Source organism: Aedes albopictus, chromosome 2 (genome assembly GCF_035046485.1).
Source record: "Aedes albopictus strain Foshan chromosome 2, AalbF5, whole genome shotgun sequence".
NCBI lineage: Eukaryota > Metazoa > Arthropoda > Insecta > Diptera > Culicidae > Aedes > Aedes albopictus.
Window position 1 is genome coordinate 449,789,127 of NC_085137.1, and position 21,866 is coordinate 449,810,992.

The window sequence follows — 21,866 nt, forward strand, 5'->3', positions numbered from 1 at the left end:
CCTTTGGGTTGTCGAGGTACAATTCACTTTTAACACAAAACACTACTTATGAAACAACCCGATTATTTAATATCTTGCTCAAACTTACCTCAGTGTTTGTTGGAATTTGGAATGCACTTCGGACACCGGCGCTGTGCGTGTTTGACAGGCTATCTGCAGTTGAATACGACAAAGCACTTTTTCCTGCAAAGTTTGCACTACCCCTCTTTTGGCAACGCCACCCATTGTTGATTATTAGGTCTACAAAACAAAAAAGATGACTTTGTAATTTGCTTTGCAACCACACTGATGACTGTTAACTTTCTTGAAGTTTCTTGGCACTGCATCCACCTCCAAGAACACATCTTTAATTGTTATCACATATCAAATCGCATTGTGTCAACATAAACGATTCTAGCTTGTGCGAGTTTGTATGTACACTTCAACGAGTTTATGTTTACTTTTTTGCGGTTTTAATCATATATCAATACGATATAATAAGAAAAGTTCCAAGTGAAGTATTATAATCATCCCAGGGGTCTCCAGTTAGCCGAGTGGTAAAGGCTATAGATCGCCAATCCGGAGACGGCGGGTTCGATTCCCGTTCCGATCGGGTAAATTCTCTGGACTCTCTGGGCATAGTGTATTATTGTGCTTGCCTCACAATATACAAATTCATGCAATGGCAGGCAAAGAAAGCCCTTCAATTAATAACTGTGGAAATGCTCAAAGAACACTAATTTGAAGAGAGACTGGCCAAGTTCCAGTGAGAACGTCGAGCCATGAAGAAGAAGAAGAATCATCTCAGTACGCAATTATGCGAATTCATTTGACACTTTGCGAGTTCGCTTGCACACTTTTGCGAATAAGTTGAGTTCATTGGAATGAAAAATCAGAATGTAATCTACTACGTACTCATCCCTCATAAAAGTTGATTTGTACTAGATACATCGCAATAATTAAAAAAGTAACATCATGTACGATCCAAATTATCCGTCCGCCGTACGTATTAGGATAGTGACTCAAAAGCGTACTTTTTAAGATGTACAGCGTGCATTCATAAGCGACTCCCATGATAAAATAAAACAAAGCAAAGTGAGGTGGATCTACATAAGATTTACCGACAACTCCACGAAATGATGAAAATAGAAAGAATAAAAAAGAAGAGATATGCTTGTTGCACTATTGTTTTTCTCTTTTGACTGATTTTCCTGAAGTGAAATTTTGTGGAAGCCCCTGACATGTGGGAGGCCAGGGTCTATTTACCTCATTGCACAGTGGGAAAAATCGACCCAAAAAACGGATCTTTTAACGCCGCTGGTTTCGGTACATGAAGTTGACCATTTCTGACGTAAAAAAATACGAGAAATCGATTGGTGCTAAATTCATTCACCGCACGGCACGGAAAGTTGTCCATTTTGCCCCATTTTGCCCTTTTTTCATACAATAAGAGAATCAAAATGTACTTTCGAACTACAAGCACGACTGTAGATCGTTGAAAATAGCTGCAGGTGTAATTAGAGGTTCTTAGCAATCATAAAAATACATGGAAGATCCTTTAAGTTGCTTATTTTGCCCCATATGCCCCAACAACTGCCGAAAATTCACACTTTTACCTAATTATAATGGATATTTAATGTTACTGATTTGAAGTTGATTTTTTTTTGGCATAAACAAATTGCACTGAATCTATTATCACCAGAATCATCTTCGGGAGTTGTCCAATTTGCCCCGTTTTGCCCTATTTTTATAGAAAAAGGAGATTTAAAATGCACTTATATGAAACAGATACTGCTAAGGAACGTTGAAATTAATTTTAGGTCCAATTGGAAGTTAACAGCTATCACGCGCATATATGAAAGATATTTTCCCTATTTTACCCTACATGCCCCTAAAACTGCTGGATGATCACATTTTTTGTATTGTTTTGTAACATCACCATACATCATGGTTGCAACATGAAGTCATTGATTATTTTTGATACATACAAATACAGTTTATCGATTAGCTTTAGAATCATTCACGGGAAGGTACAAACAGATGTCCATTTTACCCCAATTTGTCCTGATTTTTTGTTGTCTCATGAATAAATTGATTTCTCGTGTTTGCTTATGTCCGAATTATTCGACTTTTGGTACTGAAATACATTGGTTTCAAAAGGACAGGTAAAATATTTTTCTGTTTTTCTAATTCTTGCTTTTGGGAATTGAGGGCATAATAAGCATTAATCTTAATCTTAATATGTGTCAAACATGCACAAAACTGATTAAATGTAGCATTTTTAATATATATATATTGCTATTTTAAGACGGCCTATTTATTCAGTTTTGTTCATATTTGACACATTTTATCAAATGCTTATTTTACTCTTAATTCCCCATGAAAAGCTGAAGTTATAGAAAAAGTCATATATGTATATATGACTGTATTTTCGATTACATTGGTTTTAGCACCAATGAAAATAAGGGATAATAATTTAATTAATGATAAATTCGTTACATAACAAAAGAGCGAATTGGGGTAAAATGGACAGCTGTTTGTACCATTCACGGAATGATTCTAGTATTAAACGATAAATTGTATTTGTATGTATCAAAAATTATCTCATTCATGTTTTGCAACCAGTGACATTACAAAACCACACAAAATATGTTATTATACAGCAGGTTTTGGGGCATGTGGGGTAAAATAGGGAAAAGATCTTTTATATACGCGCATGATTACTCTTAGCTGCCAATTGTTCCTAAACCTAAATTCAACATTCCCAACAATATCTGTTTCTTATAAATACATTTTAAATATCCTTTTTATATGAAAATAGGGCAAAATGGGGCAAATTGGACAAATCCCAAAGATGATTCTGGTGATAATAGATTTAGCGCTTTTTTTATGCCATAAACTCAACTTCAAATCAGTAACATTAAAAATCCATTCATAATTAGGTAAAAGTGTGAATATCCAGCAGTTGTTGGGGCATATGGGGCAAAATAAGCAACTTAAAGGATCTTCCATGTATTTTTATGATTGCTATGAACCTCTAATTACACCTGCAGCTATTTTCAACGATCTACAGTCGTGCTTGTAGTTCGAAAGTACATTTTGATTCTCTTATTGTATGAAAAAAGGGCAAAATGGGGCAAAATGGACCACTTTCCGTGCCGTGCGGTGAATGAATTTAGCACAAATCGATTTCTCGTATTTTTTTTACGTCAGAAATGGTCAACTTCATGTACCGAAACCAGCGGCGTTAAAAGATCCGTTTTTTGGGTCGATTTTTTCCACTGTGCATTGCTTTAAATCTTCCCTTAATTCCACTGAAACCTCCATTTAGGTAATAAGTCAAGGATGCACAGATAGATTTTTTACCAAAATGGATTTATCTCCCAATTAACAAAATCGGGTGAGGTTTGAGTAAGCTCCAAGGGGCTTTCATGTTGATTCCAGAAATAGGCAGTTTCATAAATGTTTAAAGGAGCTTCAGGGGCTTTCTTTCAGGGGAGCTTCAAAGCGGTTTTAAATCGAGCTAAAGCGTTTCAGTGAGGGTCTTAGTGGGATATCAAAGATTTTCAAAAGGCTTCCGGGGATCTTACAGGGAGTTTAAGGGCGTTTCAAGAGCGTTTTGCGAGGTTTCAGTGAGACTTTTCAGGAAAAATCCAGAGGGTTTCAAGGGCATTTCAGAAGCCCTCAGACAGGGCGTTCTGAAGTGTTACCGTGGAATTCAGGAAGCTGTAAAAGCATTCGGGTTAGCATCAAAGGAGCTTCTGGAGGGGTTTCAAATGCGTTTCAAAGCGCGTCAAGGCAGTTTAGAACATATCAAGACGCTCTAAAGATGCTCAAGTGGGTTTCCGGAGGTTTTCTCAGGCATTTCAAGTGGTTTCGGATTGTTTCAGAGGTTTAACCTTTTATTCTCCGGAGTTTTAAGCAGACTTTCAAGTGAGCTTCATGTGCAGTTTCAGCGGATTTCAGAACGATTTCGTGACGTTTAAGACAAAATGGCCACACTGAATGGTTACTTTCCATTAAGTGCATCAAATATTTGTCTACCATTGGTCCCGATTTGGGAAGCTGAGCTTTTCGTAATGAAATTAGAATAGGCAAATTATTCAAGTTTGTGTCTCCGAATCCAATGAACCGAATGCAATAACATTTTGAGCATTTACGACTTATATAATGATCTCTGAAAAACATTTGGCTTAATTTAAAATGGTTAACACGAAAAAAATTAAAGCGATTAGAATAAATTGAAAAAAAAGTTATGGAATGCTTTAAAAGACTAATTTACTAAAAATTCATAAAATAAATCGCTATAACTCTTTTTCTTGTAAACAATTTTAGGTTTAGTCAAGCGTATTTTTAATCTTATTATATAAGTCTCCAAATTTCATTAAATCCAGATTATGTATTGAATCCGAAAATATAATATCTCAACTTTGGCTATTAGATAGTTATGCCTTTATTAGAACCTTTTTAACTTCATGTAGAAGTGCTTGATCCTTCTCAAACTTGGACCATTGATAGACAACAAATTCATTAACTTATAGTGAAAATATAGAAATGGATAACTTGAAAATTATTTATGCCTTTTTGGATAAGTTATAACTAGTTCAAAATTGAGAACTTTACATGTCCCGATCATTTTGTCTATCCCGTGTGTATTGTTTCTTGGTTCAATATCATTGATATAACCACTACCTCTAAGATATGCATTTTTTGTTAAGCAAATCATACTTGGAATCTCTCTAAATCAGAGCAAAATTCAGATCGTCAACGACCAACCGCCGACCAGACGCGAGACCAATAAAGCTAAATTTTTCGGTACATACCTACTTCTAATGATAAATGTTTCCACATTATATTAGCCACCATAATTCTGCGGGTTGATTTGATGCCAAGTGATTTGATTGTTGCGAACGCGCGTGAAAACGGAAGCCCTCAGAGAGCCGGTGTGGTGCTATATCCTCTATACCTACTTATCTATAGGTTTGTGCAGCGAGCAGTGCCCGAAAACGCGCAAACCTGCGAAAACGCCAAATTGATAACGGTGTGTGAAGTGGACGATCAACACGCATAACCAGAGCGAGCAACGAGCCATATCCAAACGGCTGACCGGCGGCGGCGCGGCGTGGTGGCATCCACCGACTAGAAGCGGATTTGGTTTGGAAAGTTTCGCGCGCTAGAGGCTCGGAGAAGAACAGCGGAGCAGACGAAGCAGCAGCAGCCATGACGACTGAGCCGAGAAGCAGAAGAGGTGGCTGTTTTATGCTAATAGCATCAATTGTGATATTATCAGGTAATTTTTCAATTTATCACTCGCTGGATGTTGTCGTTGCTGCTGGGGTTAGTGGATGGAGCAGATCTACATTCTTTGAGTTGTTTATCTCTCAGATAGTTGTGATCCGAGGGCGGAGAAATCAAATTTGGTGGGCGATAATTCGGAGTGTTAATTGGTGTAAGCCAACTAGCTGGATATGCTGTAAATGGCAAAAACTTGTTGCGATCTTTTGCGATAATGAAATATTTTGAACAGTGCTGTAGTGCACAGCTCACCTATAGCTCATTCCAGAAGGTATACCTGTAAATATGGTAAATGAAAAATTGTACGGATGGACCAGTACTACACGAGCAAGCCCGTGCACAGAAATGGCGACATGGAAGGGTTTTTTTTTCAAATTTTGGCAGAGGGCGGAGGGGCGCCTAGTGTATGGATCATCGGCAATGGGAGGGAGTTGAACCCCAAAACTCCTCCCTTGTGCACGAGCTTGGTTGCAGGTCCTCCTCGAGCATAGTCCATGTTTCGTGTCCGTAGAGGACCACCGGTCTTATTAGCGTTTTGTGCATGGTGCGGGGGTGAATCTTTTTTGACCGCAGTTTCTTCTGGAGCCCGTAGTAGGCACGACTTCCGCTAATGATGCGCCTACGAATTACACGGCTCACGTTATTGTCAGCCGTTAGCAAGGAACCGAGGTAGACGAATTCTTCTACCACCTCGAAGGTATCCCCGTCTATCGTAACATTGCTGCCAAGGCTTGTCCTGTCTCGCTCACTCCCACCTACCAGCATGTACTTTGTCTTAGCCGCATTCACCACCAGTCCGACCTTTGCTGCTTCACGTTTCAAGCGGGTGTACAGTTCTGCCACCGTTGCAAATGTTCTAGCAATAATATGCATGTCATCCGAAAAACAGACAAATTAGCCGGATTTCGTGAAGATCGCACCCCGGCTGTTGAGCCTGGCTCGTCGCATAACACCTTTCAGGGCGATGTTGAATAGTAGGCAGGAAAGTTCATCACCTGGTCGTAGTCCCCGTCAAGATTCGAATGAACTGGATAGTTCACCCGAAATCCTTACGGTGTTCTGCACACCGTCCATCGTTGCTCATATCAGTCTGGTAAGCTTCCCGGGAAAGCTGTTCTCGTCCATGATTGATTTTCCATAGCTCCGTGCGGTCGATACTACTGTCGTATGCCGCCTTGAAGTCGATGAACAGGTGATGCGTTGGGATCTGGTATTCACGGCATTTCTGGAGGATTTGCCGTACGGTGAAGATCTGGTCCGTTGTTGGCCGGCCGTCTATGAAACCGGCTTGTTAGCTTCCCACGAACTCATTTACTTTAAGTAAAAGACGACGAAAGATGATCTGCGATAGCACTTTGTATGCGGCATTCAAAATGATGATCGCTCGAAAGTTTTCACACATTAACTTGTCACTTTTCTCGAGGATGGGACAGATTATCCCTTACTTCCACTCCTCCGGTAGCTGTTCAGTTTCCCAGATCTTGACTACTAACTGGTGCAGACAGGTGGCCAACTTTTCCAACTTTTCGTCGACTCCGTTCCACGTACCCGATGGTGCTGTCGGCTGCGTTGTTGATGGTTGCTTTGACTGTACTCCAGCAGTCCTCTAAAGGGGCCACGTCGAGCACACCCTCGTCCGGCAATGCTGCCTCGAGATTCTGCGCGTATGCTGTGGCGACATCCGGTTGCTTCATTCGCTCTAGATCGTATCGGGGCGGCCGCCGGTACTGTGCATTGTTAATAACGGAAAGTTTTGGGCGCAGTTCAACCATCACCAGGTAGTGATCAGAGTCGATATTAGCGCCACGATAGGTCCTGACCTTGATAATGTCGGAGTAGTGCCGTTCATCAATCAGAACGTGGTCGATTTGCGATTCCGTTTGTTGTGGTGATCTCCAGGTTTAACGATATGGGAGGCAGTGCTGGAAGAAGGTGCTACGAATGACCATGTTCTTGATTCAACTTTGCACAGTTGTTGTAGCCGCTAATATGGATTTAAAAAGCTTTGTTTCGGGTTGATGCGATCAAATTTAACCCGGGAGCGGTCGCGTCGTGTACTGAGTACACGCACCATAAAAAGATAAGGTGGTAATTGATGGGTGTTTTTCGTAGTTACATAAAACTTTGTATGCAATTCATTGAAAAAATCAATATTTTGCAACTAGTGGCATAAATAACTATTTTATTGTTATTTTATTATAGCATAGTTTCATTATGCATCCATGACCAAACTGTTGAACACTGGCCTAACATAAACTGTTAGCGTGGTGCGCATAAGTGGTGTTATAGGGGGTTTCAGTCGGTGTTACGGGCATTTCAAGAACGTTCGAAGGGGCTTGAGGAGATTTCATGAACGATCTATGCGGTTTCAGAGGTGTTTCGGGAAGTTTCAAAGCGTTCCACGGGCGTTCCATAGGTGTGCCATTAGGGTGGGGCTAATTTTACAAAATTTCTCCGGGATATGATTTCCCAAGTGAAAAGTGTGTAGTGGGTAGGATTAGAATATCAATTATTTTGTTGAATTTAGTTCTGTGTGTATCGAAAAAGATACATACTCACTATGGGGCTGTCCATAAACCACGTGGTCATGAGGGGGGGGGGGGGGGGGGGTTCGGCCTGTGAGCATTTTTTATGGACGAATAAAAATGTTTGTATGGACAAATGACCACGCGGGGGGGGGGGGGGGGGGGTTGAGAAGTCCCGAAAAAATGACCACGTGGTTTATGGACAGCCCCTATTTGTGACATCCCTGAGCGAATCAGCGTGGAAACGGCATAAAATAGCAAAACTTAACGAAGGTTTGCTGCAACTGTCTGAAGCGAGACCATGAGCGGGACAGCACATTGAGCCGAACTCAATGCGAGAGCAGCGACGGTAGTTCGGTGGCTTGAACAAGAAAGCTCGCTCTTTTCTCATAATTTTTTTCAAGGTATGTCAATCTCTATTTTCATTTCCTTGTTTGACTCATCTTTTTCACCCATTTTTTCTCTTTTTTTTTAAGATGCCGCATTTTTTTTTCAAGTCAAAACATTTCATTCATTCTCTTTTTTCCACCTCATTATTTTTTAAGCAAACATATATTTTTTTCTCTCTCGCTTATTTTTTCTCGCTCCGTTATTTTTTCCAAGCCATCTCTTTTTTTGCTTTTTTCTCTCGCTTATTTTTTTCCAAGCCATCTTTTTTTTTTCTTATTTTTCTCTTGATTCATTTTTTTCTCCAAGCCATCTTTTTTTTTGCTTTTTCTCTCGCTTCATTTTTTTTCTAAGCCATCCTTTTTTGCTTTTTCTCCTGCTTCATTTTTTTTTCCAAGCCATATATTTTTTTTGCTTTTCCTCTCGCTTAATTTTTTTTCTCTAAGCCTTATTTTTTTTTGCTTTTTCTCTCGCTTCATTTTTTTCCAAGCGATACTTTTTTTGCATTTTCTCTTGTTTTATTGTTTTTCAAAGACATTTCCTTTTTCAGTTTTTTTCTCGCTTCATTTATCTCAATCCGTTGCTTTTTCTCTCGCTTTATCATTTTTTCATTTGCCTTTTTCGCTGCGTCACAATTAATTTTCCAAAATCTCGCATCTTTCTCGCTATTTCTCTCACTTCACCTATTTATTCCCTCGCGACCCATTTGCTCCCATTTCACACCGTCGCGCTTCTTGTTTCTAAGCCATCTCTCCTTCGCGATACAATTGCGCCCCCTTCCAAAGCGCCCTTCCCTTACGGTCACTGATCCACGCCTACGACAATGTATTCCCATCACACGTCCACAACGAATTCCCTTTCAAAATTCCCAATCCCTTCACAACTCAATGCACCTACAACAAACCAACATTCCTAAACGCGATAACATTTTCGAATATTGAATTATGCACCCAAAAGTATCACAAAAAAAAACTACCGGCTGCGCCATTGTCGTAACGGAAGATGATATTAGAAATCACATCTTGTCGCTACTGCAATGGTAACCAGAATGACCTGTTCGTTTTCATCCGAGCTCCGCTACTAATTCTCTTCCATCGACTCGGCTAAAATCCGAGCTTCCTTGTTCAAGCCACCGAACTACCGTCGCTGTTCTCGCATTGGGTTCGGCTCAATGTGCTGTCCCGCTCACGGTCTCGCTTCAGACAGTTGCAGCAAACCTTCGTTAAGTTTTACTATTTTATGCCGTTTCCACGCTGATTCGCTCAGGGATGTCACAAATAGTGAGTATGTATCTTTATCGATACACGCAGAACTAAATTCAACAAAATGATTAATATTCTAATCCTACCCACTACCAGGCTTGTAAACATTCGACACTTTTCACTACCTTCGTTTTATTGCCGCGGTCGGGTGTCAGCTTGCTTTGTTTCATTCGAGCACGACCGCTACCTCTTACACACAACACGAGCGGCAGAACGAAGATCAATAAACAAAAAAGTGGATCAAATCAACGTCGTCTGACACGATGACATTTGTCTAATTCCAGCTTTTTGCAAGATTTCAGCCAATTTTGATTAAGATTGGTATAATATTAGTTTATAAATCAATTACGATACATACATTTATCCAAAACAGCTCTCTTTATGAGAAAGACAGGAATAACAAAAACCCGAACCATCTCCCGAAGACGCAATCGTGGTCAAGCCTTGGGTCAAGCGCATTCATACGACATTTTTATTGTTCCGTACAGTAGTTTGATCGCTTGTGTTGCGAATGTTGGAGACAAAGGCAGCCGAATATCAACGAAAAGGTATCAAAGACTGTGATTGCTAACAAGACTGCCCACTACAAAGTGATCTACTGGTCGAAATAAGTGAGCTGTGCAAAAATGAACGATTTCAATTGCTATTTAGAGGTGGCGCAAAGGGTTTAAGTTGTATTTTTGCTACAGCAAACCTTCAAAAAAAAAACTCAAATTTAACTTTTAAACATAAGATTTTTAGACTAAATCGGTCATTCTAGAACCAAAATCTCCTCTAGATTTTTCAAAATAAGGGTCACCCTAGTGTTCCATAGAGTTTTAGGAGCGTTCAGGGAGTTTCAGAGGTGTCCCAAGGGTGTCGCAGGGTGGTCCTTGGGGTTCTAGAGGGTTTCGTGGGTATTCCAATAGCTTTCGGGGGGTTCTAGGTACATTCCATAGGGTTTCATGGGCGTTTTATGAGGGGTCAGTATGGTTTAAGCAGCGTTCCTGAGGTGTTCCATGGTGCTTCAGGAGGATTTCAAAGTTGCTCCAGGGTGTTCCAGGAGGCTTCTGAGATTCCGGGGTATTCCAGTGGGTTTCATGGACATCGTCCCACGGTGTTCCAGCGTGGGACGTTCTAGGGTATTTCAGGTGGTCTCATGGGGTCCGTATAACCATAGGTCCGTCCCAGGGGTGTTCCAGGGATACGTGATACTCCAGTGTGTTCAAGGCGCTCTATGGGGTTTCAGGGACGTGTCAGAGTGTTCCGGCGGGTTTCATGAACTTTCCAGGGATTTCAGGGGGTTTCAGACAGGTAGGGCATTTCGGACTGAAAAAATGCACAGTTCAGCTCATTTTCATGAGAAGGGGCCGTTCACCCAACACGAAAACCAAATTGGCTATCTCAAACCACACCCCCCTCCCATATACTTTTGTCCACACAAACATTTTAAACTACACAAAACACGCGGCGCGAGACAGGACACAACACTTATAGTTCTTACAAACAATTAAAAGGGGTTTTAATTTACCTTTTAAGTCGACCGGTTTCGGGCTCGACGTTGCCCATCTACAGGACGATGTCCGACGGTCGGACATCGTCCTGTAGATGGGCAACGTCGAGCCCGAAACCGGTCGACTTAAAAGGTAAATTAAAACCCCTTTTAATTGTTTGTAAGAACTATAAGTGTTGTGTCCTGTCTCGCGCCGCGTGTTTTGTGTAGTGCCGAGGTTCTTACGTTAGCACAAACCTCAAGAAATTGATGTGAAACATTTTAAACCCTCAGAAAATTCTTGGACGTTTAACGTTCAATGATGTTGACCTAAAATTCTGTGTGCAAATATGATCTAGTTTACTCTATTTTACTATATGTTACAGGCAATTAAGAATTCCCCAGTCCCCTATGGGCCCATACAGCCGTAGATCATAACGCGGAAATATTTGGCTTAACCATGCTAAGGGTGATGGGTACGATTTCCGGTCGGTCCAAACATTTTTCATAACGAAATTTTCCTTGGCTTTCTTGGGCGTAGAATATCTTTGTGTCTGCCACACGATGTACACATGCCAAACTGATAATTGACACAGAAAGCTTTCAGTTAATAACTGTGGAAGTTCTTATGAAACTCAGAAGCAGACTTTATCCACACGGAGGACGTTACACCAATAGGAGGAGGTGGAGTGTACGCCCCCAAACGTTGTGATCTCGGTGATCAGTCAATTGGAATTCCAAACAAGTTGCAATAAGTTTGTGTATTTGCTATAAATTTTAGATGTTTCATTCTTTCTTATGCTTCGGCTGAAATAGTACATTCGGTGTATTTTACAGGCCCATCAAAATGTTTGGCTGGCATCGTAAATCAACCCCGAAGGAAAACGGCAAGAACTGGACACTAAATACTGGAGGAACCATTACTCCAACGCCAACGGATGCCTAACGACGACGTCGTTGTAGTGGCCACCAAGTACAATTTGAACAATTAAAAACGAAAATCGTACACGTTCGGCCTTCGGTGGTTGCCGTTTTGAGTTTATCGCTCGTATTTGTGCGCTAAATAGATTTGGCCCTGGTCCAAAACCAAATTAGTCGCCTTTACTATAGATTCTACTACTAGACACACGGATGGTGTTGGCGGGCTATAAAGGTGAAAACCTGGCTAACATCTGTCGTCTAAGTGCCGGCCGAGTGCTCTTGTTTCCGAGCGGGAAGCGCGGTCTTTGTCTTCGAAGGTTTTCCGAGAAATGCATCTTCTTCGAGAAATGATGCGGGATCATAAATTTCACTTCCAACTATCTCTGCTCTTACAATATGATCAATGGTATGGTGACGGCCACCAGGCGGTTGAACTCGCCGTGTCATCGTCGTTCGTCAAGTGTATCAAATAATTGATTGGATTAATCAACACACTCTGAACGAGTGTGAAACGCAACCGAACCAGCATATCGTGTGTGTACTCCACTGACCGACAATACTTTTAGACAGTAGCGTTCAGAAGTGTTTTTCTGTCCAATAATTCATGAATGGAAAATGGATTAAAAAAATATGTCTGGCATGTGCTTAATTTTTCACGGATGGATGGATGGAAGGCGAAGTTTTTTTTTTCATTGGTGTGTAGAATTCGACGACAAGAACTAGTTCCCTTCCGGCTAGCTAGGGTCTGGGACCATTTGGGCAGGAGCACCTATTTTGGGCACTTGCTGCTATAACTCAGTCAATTTCAAACCAATTGATATGAAATATTGTTCATGGCTAGATACTGTGCGTATCTTATCGTGATGATGATGATGATGATTGTGTACCCACCATCAGCGCAAGGATTACCTATGGCTGCAGATTCATACCGGAAGGGAATGATCTACCTAATGGTTTGTTGTAGCAGGGTAAGCTAAATTTACTGGAGACCTTTGGAAGACAACGTGATGGTTGTTATCTCGTGGCAAAGTCTGGCCACCCCACGAACATTTGTCCAGAAACCAGTCCATTTAGCTTCCTTAGGCTACCCCTCCCAATATCCCAAGTATCATGTAATTTGAATATATTTAATTATATAGTTGACCAACTACCTGATTTTACCAGAAACAATAAATATTATGATTATGATACATAGAATGTTAATTGACTTGCATTACAATTACAACTTTATTTACCTGAACAGCGCTGAAACAAATCGTTGTTTTATTGAAGTTGAAGTTGAAATTAAGCAAATAACACGGAAACAAATGGTATATTAGTAGTAAAAAAAAACAAAATACAAGAATAAAACAAAACACAGAAAAGTAAACAAAATTTTGATCTTATAATTTTCCTGCATTTAAACCAAGCTGGAAAATTACGAAATCAAAATTGGTTATGGTAGATCTTACGCCGTAACGCACCATTATAAGGTGATCTACCCACGTTACGGGTAAATACTGTGCGTATCTTATCGTGTTCCAAAACCCAAGTCAATTGGCTGAAAATTGACTGAGCTACTGCAGCAAGTGCCCGAAATAGGTGCTCCTTCCCAAATGGTCCCAGACCCTATATATCCATGGGTTGTTGCACATCTATTAATGAGCTCGTTTCATGCTACTTTATAATTTTCAAATTCAAATATAAGAATGCCTACTACGGATACATAATGGTTATGTCGGCTTAGAAGTTTTATTTTATGAACACTTTTTTATATTTACTATTTATTATATTTTGAATGTATGAACCCGTCTTTGAATGTTCGCTATTTCAAAAATATTTTGGAGAAATTTTATCCAAAATATCCAAGTATAACACATGTTAAAACCAAAACAGAAACAAACTTAACATTTTCAAAAAGTGTCAGAAAACTTTTGCCAATCATTGTAGTTGTTTAGGCATCGGTGGTAGCCCAGTCGATAGACCGTAGTGCATCGCGCCACGCCGCGACGCCGTTCGTTGCTCGCCGCGCCGCGCCGGTTGTTAGTAGGTAGGTAGGTAGGTATGTGATGTGGTATAGCACATGCCGTAATGGTCACAAATTGAGCAAATGCGGATTCGCGTACGGCACTTTTTTGGCGACCGTGTTGCCTTTTGCTTGCATGTGGTTACGTATGACAGAATCGTGATGAATGCTGTGCTGGCTGACTGGCTGGCTGGTGCGGTGCGGTATGACGACGAGGGATTGTGAGTGAGAGAAAATGATGGGCTTGAGGGAGGTTTTGCATGTGCTGTCTGCTATTTGTTCATGGTTTTCAAATGCAATTTCCGCCATGGATAGGCGGCTAGTGGTTGGTTTAGGGAATTGAGAAGAATTCGAATGGCAATGTAACGATCGTGTTATGTGAATAGGATTTATGTTCACTAATTGGCAAAATTGTTTGATCCACCACGGTTAACCAGAGGCTCACAAATATAAGTATTGGGAGTAGGTAATGTTTTATCTAAGGATTGATCAGATTTTTAATGTTATGAGAACGACCCTTCATATGATTCTATCTAGCACATCAAAACACATTTGACACTTTGCAAAGTCGCTGTTGGAATTCAAAGAAACTGCAGTGTTCGTCGAAAATATTTGTGTTTTGATCACGTTTTTCTTCTCTCCTCATCTTGGCGTAAAGTCCCAACTGGGACAATCCACAGCCCCTATTGTCACAGCTGTAAAGATGTGCGTATTCAGCATTACCCAAGCTGAGAAGTAGGCTTTGTCTCAGTGGGGACGTAGCGGCAAGAAGAAGACCCAATGACCATTCGGCCCAATGACCATTCGGCCTAATGACCTTCGGCCGAATGGCCTGACACCTTCTAAAACATTCTTCCGTCGGTGACGAGGGTGACTATTCACCAGCAAACCAGATCATCGGACAGTAATGTGCCTCCCGAAGGACCTCGTAAGCCGTTTCGTCAATTTACCATTGATACAGTGCATTTATTTATCCTCGCATGGGGTCGATGTGCGGGTGTTATCCGAGGTGCCATGGTGTTTCATTCAGTAGTAATGTTCCGTGATTCACGGAACTAGGGTTGGTCGAGGGTTTGGTTCCATCATGCATCGAAAAAAAAAACATGTTCAGGTGCCGGAAGAAAGTTCTCCAAGTTGAAAATATTAACCCGGAATCAGGAGCGCAATTCGGTGAATTGTGAGAACGGCGTTTAAGATGGCGGAGACATAAGCTGATGCTGGAAAAAAAGAGTATTTTAATTTTAACTCATGGATGAAACACATTGTAGGGTAAAAGGGTATAATGCGCCCCACCGGGGCAAAACGCCCCTCTTCATTTTCTAGCGATTCAAGCGCTTTTCGCATGCGTGATTGATTAGAAATCTCAAATATTGAAGAATTATTGCCATTAAGCTGGTCCGTTAGTGGATTGGTGCAGAAAAGCAATAAAAATATCAAAAAGTCTGAAATCGAGGCTTTTGGCGTAATATTTTACCTCTTGTGAGCTGACTTCATTGTAAACGAAGCTAGTTCTATTCGCTTGTGTTACTTTGCAACTTTTATGCAGTTAAACACTCGTTGAAAGATCCTCCTAGGATAAGCATGTGATGGAATTATCCCCTGGGACAGTTTTATCACGGGGCTGGACGTTTTTCTTTTGCTGGGGCGTATTGCCCCGTTTGTTTTGAAAAGGCAAAATTTGGAACGTTTTCGAAAAACGTTTCAAAGCTTCCATAGCCACCTCTCCAAAGGCAAAGTTCGCATGCAACACTTCACTAACTTTAGTAACAACGATTTGCAGTGAACAATAGATGGAATAAGGCGTTTGTTTCAGATATATTGCCATTTCTGCTTAGGGGGGGGGGGGCATATTATACCTGTTTACCCTATTTCAGTTAAGATTCCAGAATATGTATAATTTTGGTGAAATTTGAAAATAGAAAATGTTTGGTACATTTTTTTTTTAAATAAAACTTATTTGTGAATAGAGAAAGAGAAAGTTCATTAAGATATATCTGAAAAATTACAGGCGGGTGCATTATATCTGTCCTCCTTATTTACTAGTTTTTTTTTCAACTTTGCTTTGTTTTCTCAAACGTGGCGGATTCTCAGAGGAAAGTAGAGTGAAGCTCTACAAATGCAACATAGGAAGAAATCACATACCAGCTTCCTGTATCCAAAGAATTACAGTAACCAAGAAGCATTTTCAGTTTTTATTTTTTACCTGGAACCTATGTATTAGCTTTTAATGGCTTTTGTGATGACAATTCAAGTATATGAAACATTATATCAAAACAATTAAAAGAAATTTCAGTTTTTTTGCGACGGATTTATAGATAGTTAGAGTTCCCTTTAACCCTTTCGAAACGGAATTCTCACCTTTCAGGATGCTACCTCGCTGGTCTAGAACACGTTTGTAATGGTCGATTTTCACGGCTGGGTAAATACGACCCAACCGTCCCCAAAGGGTTAAATTGGTGTGAAGATCTGCAAAATATTTGCATTTAACATCCGACTAGCAAAGGTTTTGAAATCACCCTAGAATGTAAAGGCAAAGCATGACTGTGTTGCTTCAATAATTTTGCTTTGCAAGCAAATTAGCATGTCCGTTGCAACAATAAAATCATTTTAAATAGTAACGAAAGCTGAATTGCATCATAATTGCTACTCAGTGTAGTTAGACAGTATGGAAAAAACAGGAAATACTGTAGTGGTTGCAATGAACATAAACACTGATTTGACAGTCTTAGGCTAATATTGGATTCGCTGTAATGGATTTCGGTACCAGAATGAGAAAGAGATCCGTCAGTGTATGTTTGCTTATAGTCACGATATTTGTTGTTAAAAAGCTCAAGGATAGTCTGGTTAAGCTTCAATGTGTTTTCACCCGATCTTTAATGGTTTTATTTCAAGTTGTACAATTTGAACGCGGGACACGGGAATTTCGCAATAGACCAAGGAAAACCACATTACACTGTTTAAAACTCCCACTAGGGTAATTCGCCAATTGTTGAACGGTTCCCAAGCAACACACATGTTATAATAGAGTTACGACAGCGCAAGTTTTGGTTGTATAGAAGTTTAATTTACGTAATTCTAACATTGTGTTGAAATAACGTAAAATAAACTTCTATACAACCAAAACTTGCGCTGTCGTAACTTTATTATAACATGTGTGTTACTTGGGTTAGTACCGGCATTTTGGTTTTCTTTTGTTTTTCCGTGCATAATTCCACTTTAGCTGAAACATATAGAGTGAACGTCTAGATCTACTTATCCCTTATACTGCCCATTGAATTTGTATTCCCTTAAATTCCATTTTCTAAGAAAAAATAGAACATTTGTATGGGAAGTCTGTAAGCCAAATATTGAACGCTTCCTTGAGCTAGCTCATCCTAATGTTGGACGGTTCTCGCCAATTGTTGAATGGTTGAAGCTTTGTTCGTAATTGATGACGAATAACCCGACATCAACCTATCATTCACCTGTTTTTATTTTGGCCACCAAACTCAACACAGACACGACAGTTACCCGATGTGGGTCCAACAGTGGTTCCACATTTGATAAAAATTGACCCGACTTTGACCCGACATCCGATATTTTTTCACTCTGGCGTTTTTTTTTCGGGTTTTTCGTGTTTTGTGCCCAGCTAGTCCGAGCTAGTGACAATTCATTTGAATGACAAGGAATCGCGCATTTGACGAGAGCTCTAGTGGAATGAAATCGTTTTAAACATGACTAGATTTGATTAGAAGTGAAAACGACAGAAAAAAGTACGCCTTTAAAAGTCCCTGAAACTCTCTTGGAAACCCATGGGACCCACTCAACCCCCAAGGACACTCATGGAACGAACCTTAAATCCCTTGAAAACACGTGGGTTGCTCCTGAGCCTCATGGAACGCCTTGAAATACTCCTAGGACCCCCTTAACACTCTGAATTCTTCTTGAACACCTCTGGAACGCTCTTGAAACCCATTGAAAACCTCTGGAATCTTTCTTAAGCCCACTGGAACACCCTTAGAACATCCATGAAACGCCCTTGGAACCCCATGAAATGCACGGTTAGATAAAGTGAAAAAAATTCTAGCAGTCATGCTAACATCGTAGGTTATGCCAGTGTTCAACAATTGGGTTTTTAAATTTAGAAAAATGTATTATTTTTTCGATTTCAGACGAAAGAGCATCTTTTTCTGAGCCACTATGATTTTTTTCAGATTTTTAGAGCTTTATTTTGGTGCCTAAAATCAATTTCAAAGAGATTTTTTGAAATCACCTTTTGACAGCTGAGCAACTGCTTGACAGCTCCGCCCAGTACAAAATGCGACGAGGGGTGTTCCGACAAATCGCTCCCATACAAAGTTCAAATTAATTTTTAAATAGGTTCCCGGGCACCAAAATTCATGAAAATTTGGATTTCGGCCCAGTTTGGCATGCAGATTCCGAATATGGAATTATCTCAACACCGCTAAAGAAGCCAATTGGATCATGGATGCATAATGATAGTGTGATAAGGAAAATATTTTTTCAAATTAAATTACAATGAAAATGTGATTTAAAACAATGTTAGTTAATGACATCCTTCCAGTTCTTGTAACTATGGTGTGCCTTTGATATTTGTGGTCGATTTGCCCGCAAAGCGTATTTCGTAACAGCAATTTCTTAAAATAAATAATTGTGCAGTTTTCGTGTCATCAGCGGTACAAAATTTTCAATAAATTTTTTTGACGTAAAATATGTATAATTTTGTAACTTAATTAAAGCAATATCGTGACACACATGTATATGCATCTACATCATACGTTTACGTTGGATAAAAATTACTTAAGTAAGATTTATAATAAAATATTCAGAAACTGTTCAACATTTGGGTAGTGTTCAACAATTAGCGAATTACCCCATATTCCGAAGCTAAAAACTCGTATTGTAGTTACCTTTTCAAAATTGGGATACTTCGTTCTTCTTTACTTCCTCTTACTTTCTTACTCGCTAATCTGACCTTTTTTTTTGTTGGGGCCCCTCTGCTTCCCATCAACCACTCACAAACACCTTGCTTGCTGACTGATGATAACCGCCAATGTTAGCCGATGGTACTTCAAGGTTTCTACCACGTCTGGCCACTTTTGCCTTCCCCATCGGGTCTAAGGGTTCTTGGCTTCTTTCGTATCCTAGCACATTGGTCGGGCTCCATACAAAGGGGCGGCCAAAACTCTCAAAAAACGAAATTGATATTTTTAAACTTTATTTCACCTTATAACAAAGATAATGTATTGTTGTTTTATGATTCTTAATTAAAAGCATACCAGCTTTTGTATTTCAATGACATTTTCACTGCCAAAGTGGCCTAAGTCATAAAATTGAATAATGAATTATTCGAAAAAAGTAAAATAATAATATTTTGAGAATGGAACATTTGTTTTATGTTATCCAGCAATTGACAGCTTGTTATTGGACTGTTTGAATGCACGTATGGTGCAAAATCAATATATCATAATTTTTTTCAAATTTTCATATATTGTACCTTAGGAATTTTGGTAATTTTTAAGTTTAAAAAATGGTTCTTGTCGTCACGTGTCGCCGCAATTTCGAATAGTACATCTTAAACATCATGCTTAGGGCTGCATGAAAACGCTTAAAGATTTTGCAGAAATTTGCAGTTTTTCAAATTAGAGCTATTTAAAAAAAGTCATGTTTTTCATATATTTTACGGTATTTTTCCATTTTTGACTGAAATAAAATTTATGTTCCCATATTTTTCACACGTTTTGAACAAACTTGACTGGATTTGATCGAAAGATGAACATTTAATCAAATTCAAATTGATTTTCCAACAAAAAAACGCAAAAAATTGGGGTTCACTGATTTTTATCGTTTTTGAAATTATTGAATTTACGTAATTTTTGAATACCCCTTTTTAAACACTAAAAATACTATATAACATATCTAGACAACCTAAAACTTCGATTAAACACATAAAAAGAGTTTTGGCCGAACTTTATCTTTTTCCGACCATTGTGCCTAGGCTACCGATTGAGATATTGGTGTTCAGCCAATATCGATGCCGGAATGTGCCTAGATTGGGATAGGACTTCATAGGGCGGTAAAATAAATTCATTGGTTTTTATAGCGATACGATGGGGTCCTGTGGTAAATGAAACGATACCTATTTCAAACCACGGTAATAGAAAATAGTGGTTCATTAGGCTGCGGCTAATTTTTCAAAAGTTGTTGAAACCTGGAATTCGTAAGCTCTTTTGGATTCAAAAGACACAAAAAGAGAAACCTCTGAGTTTACGCCAAAAATATTGAGATTTTAAAAAATCGTTTCAAAACAGATAAATACCAAAAACCGTTCAAAAACACGTATTTTATTTGAAAAATCAAATTTTTGGCAACATTTTAATTGTTTTCATGCTTAGTTTCGGGCTCAAAGTGAAAAATGTATACTCAATAATCATATGGAAGCCTTAAACTTCAGTTTTTTGAGTGTGCTGAATCAAAATATATTTTCATGTTCGAAATGCAAGGAAAAAAAATCCTCCAATGTGTTCCATGTCCCTAAATATGATGCTAAGTATCTGGTTTGGAGTAAACAATTGCAAAAACGTCAAAAACTCCAATTTTGCATGAAAAAATCAAGTTTTAAGGCATGTTTGGGGCTGTCCATAAACCACGTGGTTATTTTTTTGGGACTTCTCGACCACCCCCCCCCCCCCCCCCCGTGGTCATTAGTCCATACAAATTTTTTTATTCGTCCATACAAAATGCTCATCGGCCGAACCCCCCCCCCCCCCCCCCCCCCTCATGACCACGTGGTTTATGGACAGCCCCTTTTGGCTGTTTTTGGTGAAAAGTATCATGAAAATGACTACATCGATGAAAAGTTTGTTAGGGACAAAGATAGGCAACAAAAATATCTACAAAAGCAAGCTTAAAAATTCAAAATCGGTCAAACGGTTGAAAAGTTATAGGACTCTGAAGTTAATTTTTTTTGTTAAAAAAGAAAAAAATAAGTTAAATCTTCAAAAACTCATGTTCACTTCGGAAAAAAAAAATTTTTCACGAGTTTATTCGAAATTTAATTTGTGAGAAATTCATAAAAAATGATTGACGCGATCACCAAGGCAATCTTTGATTATTTCATTCGCAAAATCATGAAACATTTCAAATGAGCAGAAAATCATGGCTTACACAGCAATTTAATCTGTTTAGTAGTACCCCTGATACCTTTTTCAAAATTTAAAAACCCAATTGGAGCCCATATATTCTGGATCAATTTCATCTCCAACAGTTAAAACAACCATCTAATGACCGTAAATGAAGTTCATCAGCTGCATTTTTTGCAATTATCCCACAATCGCAACTTCACTATCTCACACATTCGCTCGTTTTCTCATCGTTCTCACCTACTCATCGTCATCGAGTGTAAAGCTGACCAACGACGGGCAGCCAAGAAGAGGCATACCTCAGGGTACACTCGAGTGAGTGACTGCAATACCAACCGGGACTGATCTTCTCTCTCTGGAAAGGTTCCCGTAGTAATTTGTAAGTCAACTCGGGGCTAATGGTTTTGCGCCTTATTCTTAGATCTATCGATGCACATTACGTCGTTAACGCTGAAGTAATATAGATCACCCTTTCCAGAGGCGTTCCATAAATTAACACTTCCACGCGTCATGAGAGACCCAGTGGCATATAGCTACGTCATTTAGCAATATCAACACACTTGGACAAATCAGCTGATTGCAGCACACATAGTATCCAAAACAAGGAAATTACTTCTGATACTGAACGAGCATTGTTGCAGCTCAGTCATTCCGGCCTCAAAAACCAGCCAGTTGAGCATTTTCCTCGGTCCAGTCAGTCGTCGTTGGTCCAGCCCATCCAGCGTGATCGTGAACTTGATAGGGCTTTCGAAGTTTGAAATTACATTCCGGAAAACCGGCGTCCAGACAATTGCGATTTGTTCTCTCGTTTTTGAGTGCTACTGCTAACGATCCCAAGCACCGGACCGAGGCGACCTCATCTTCTCCGTGTATGACATC

At 39.7% G+C, this 21,866-nt stretch overlaps 2 protein-coding genes across 8 annotated transcripts in view; both read left to right on the plus strand.

The window, feature by feature from the left end:
- The window catches only part of LOC134288589 (uncharacterized protein DDB_G0283357-like), a 498,750-nt gene that overhangs the window by 195,963 nt on the left and 280,921 nt on the right, over positions 1 to 21,866 (plus strand). The gene's annotated exons all lie outside the window — the stretch shown is intronic.
- LOC109419671 (carbonic anhydrase 1) overlaps positions 1 to 21,866 on the plus strand; it is a 111,928-nt gene that overhangs the window by 6,053 nt on the left and 84,009 nt on the right. For 4 of the 7 annotated variants that reach the window (XM_029870060.2, XM_029870062.2, XM_029870064.2 and 1 more), the window contains exon 2: positions 4,960 to 5,269. In XM_029870060.2, coding sequence (XP_029725920.1) covers positions 5,200 to 5,269 — 70 coding nt within the window. In that variant the 5' untranslated portion in view covers positions 4,960 to 5,199. Of the gene's footprint in view, positions 1 to 4,838; positions 5,270 to 21,866 lie in introns of all 7 variants that reach the window. The other 3 variants (XM_062853872.1, XM_062853873.1, XM_029870063.2) reach the window with 1 other exon arrangement.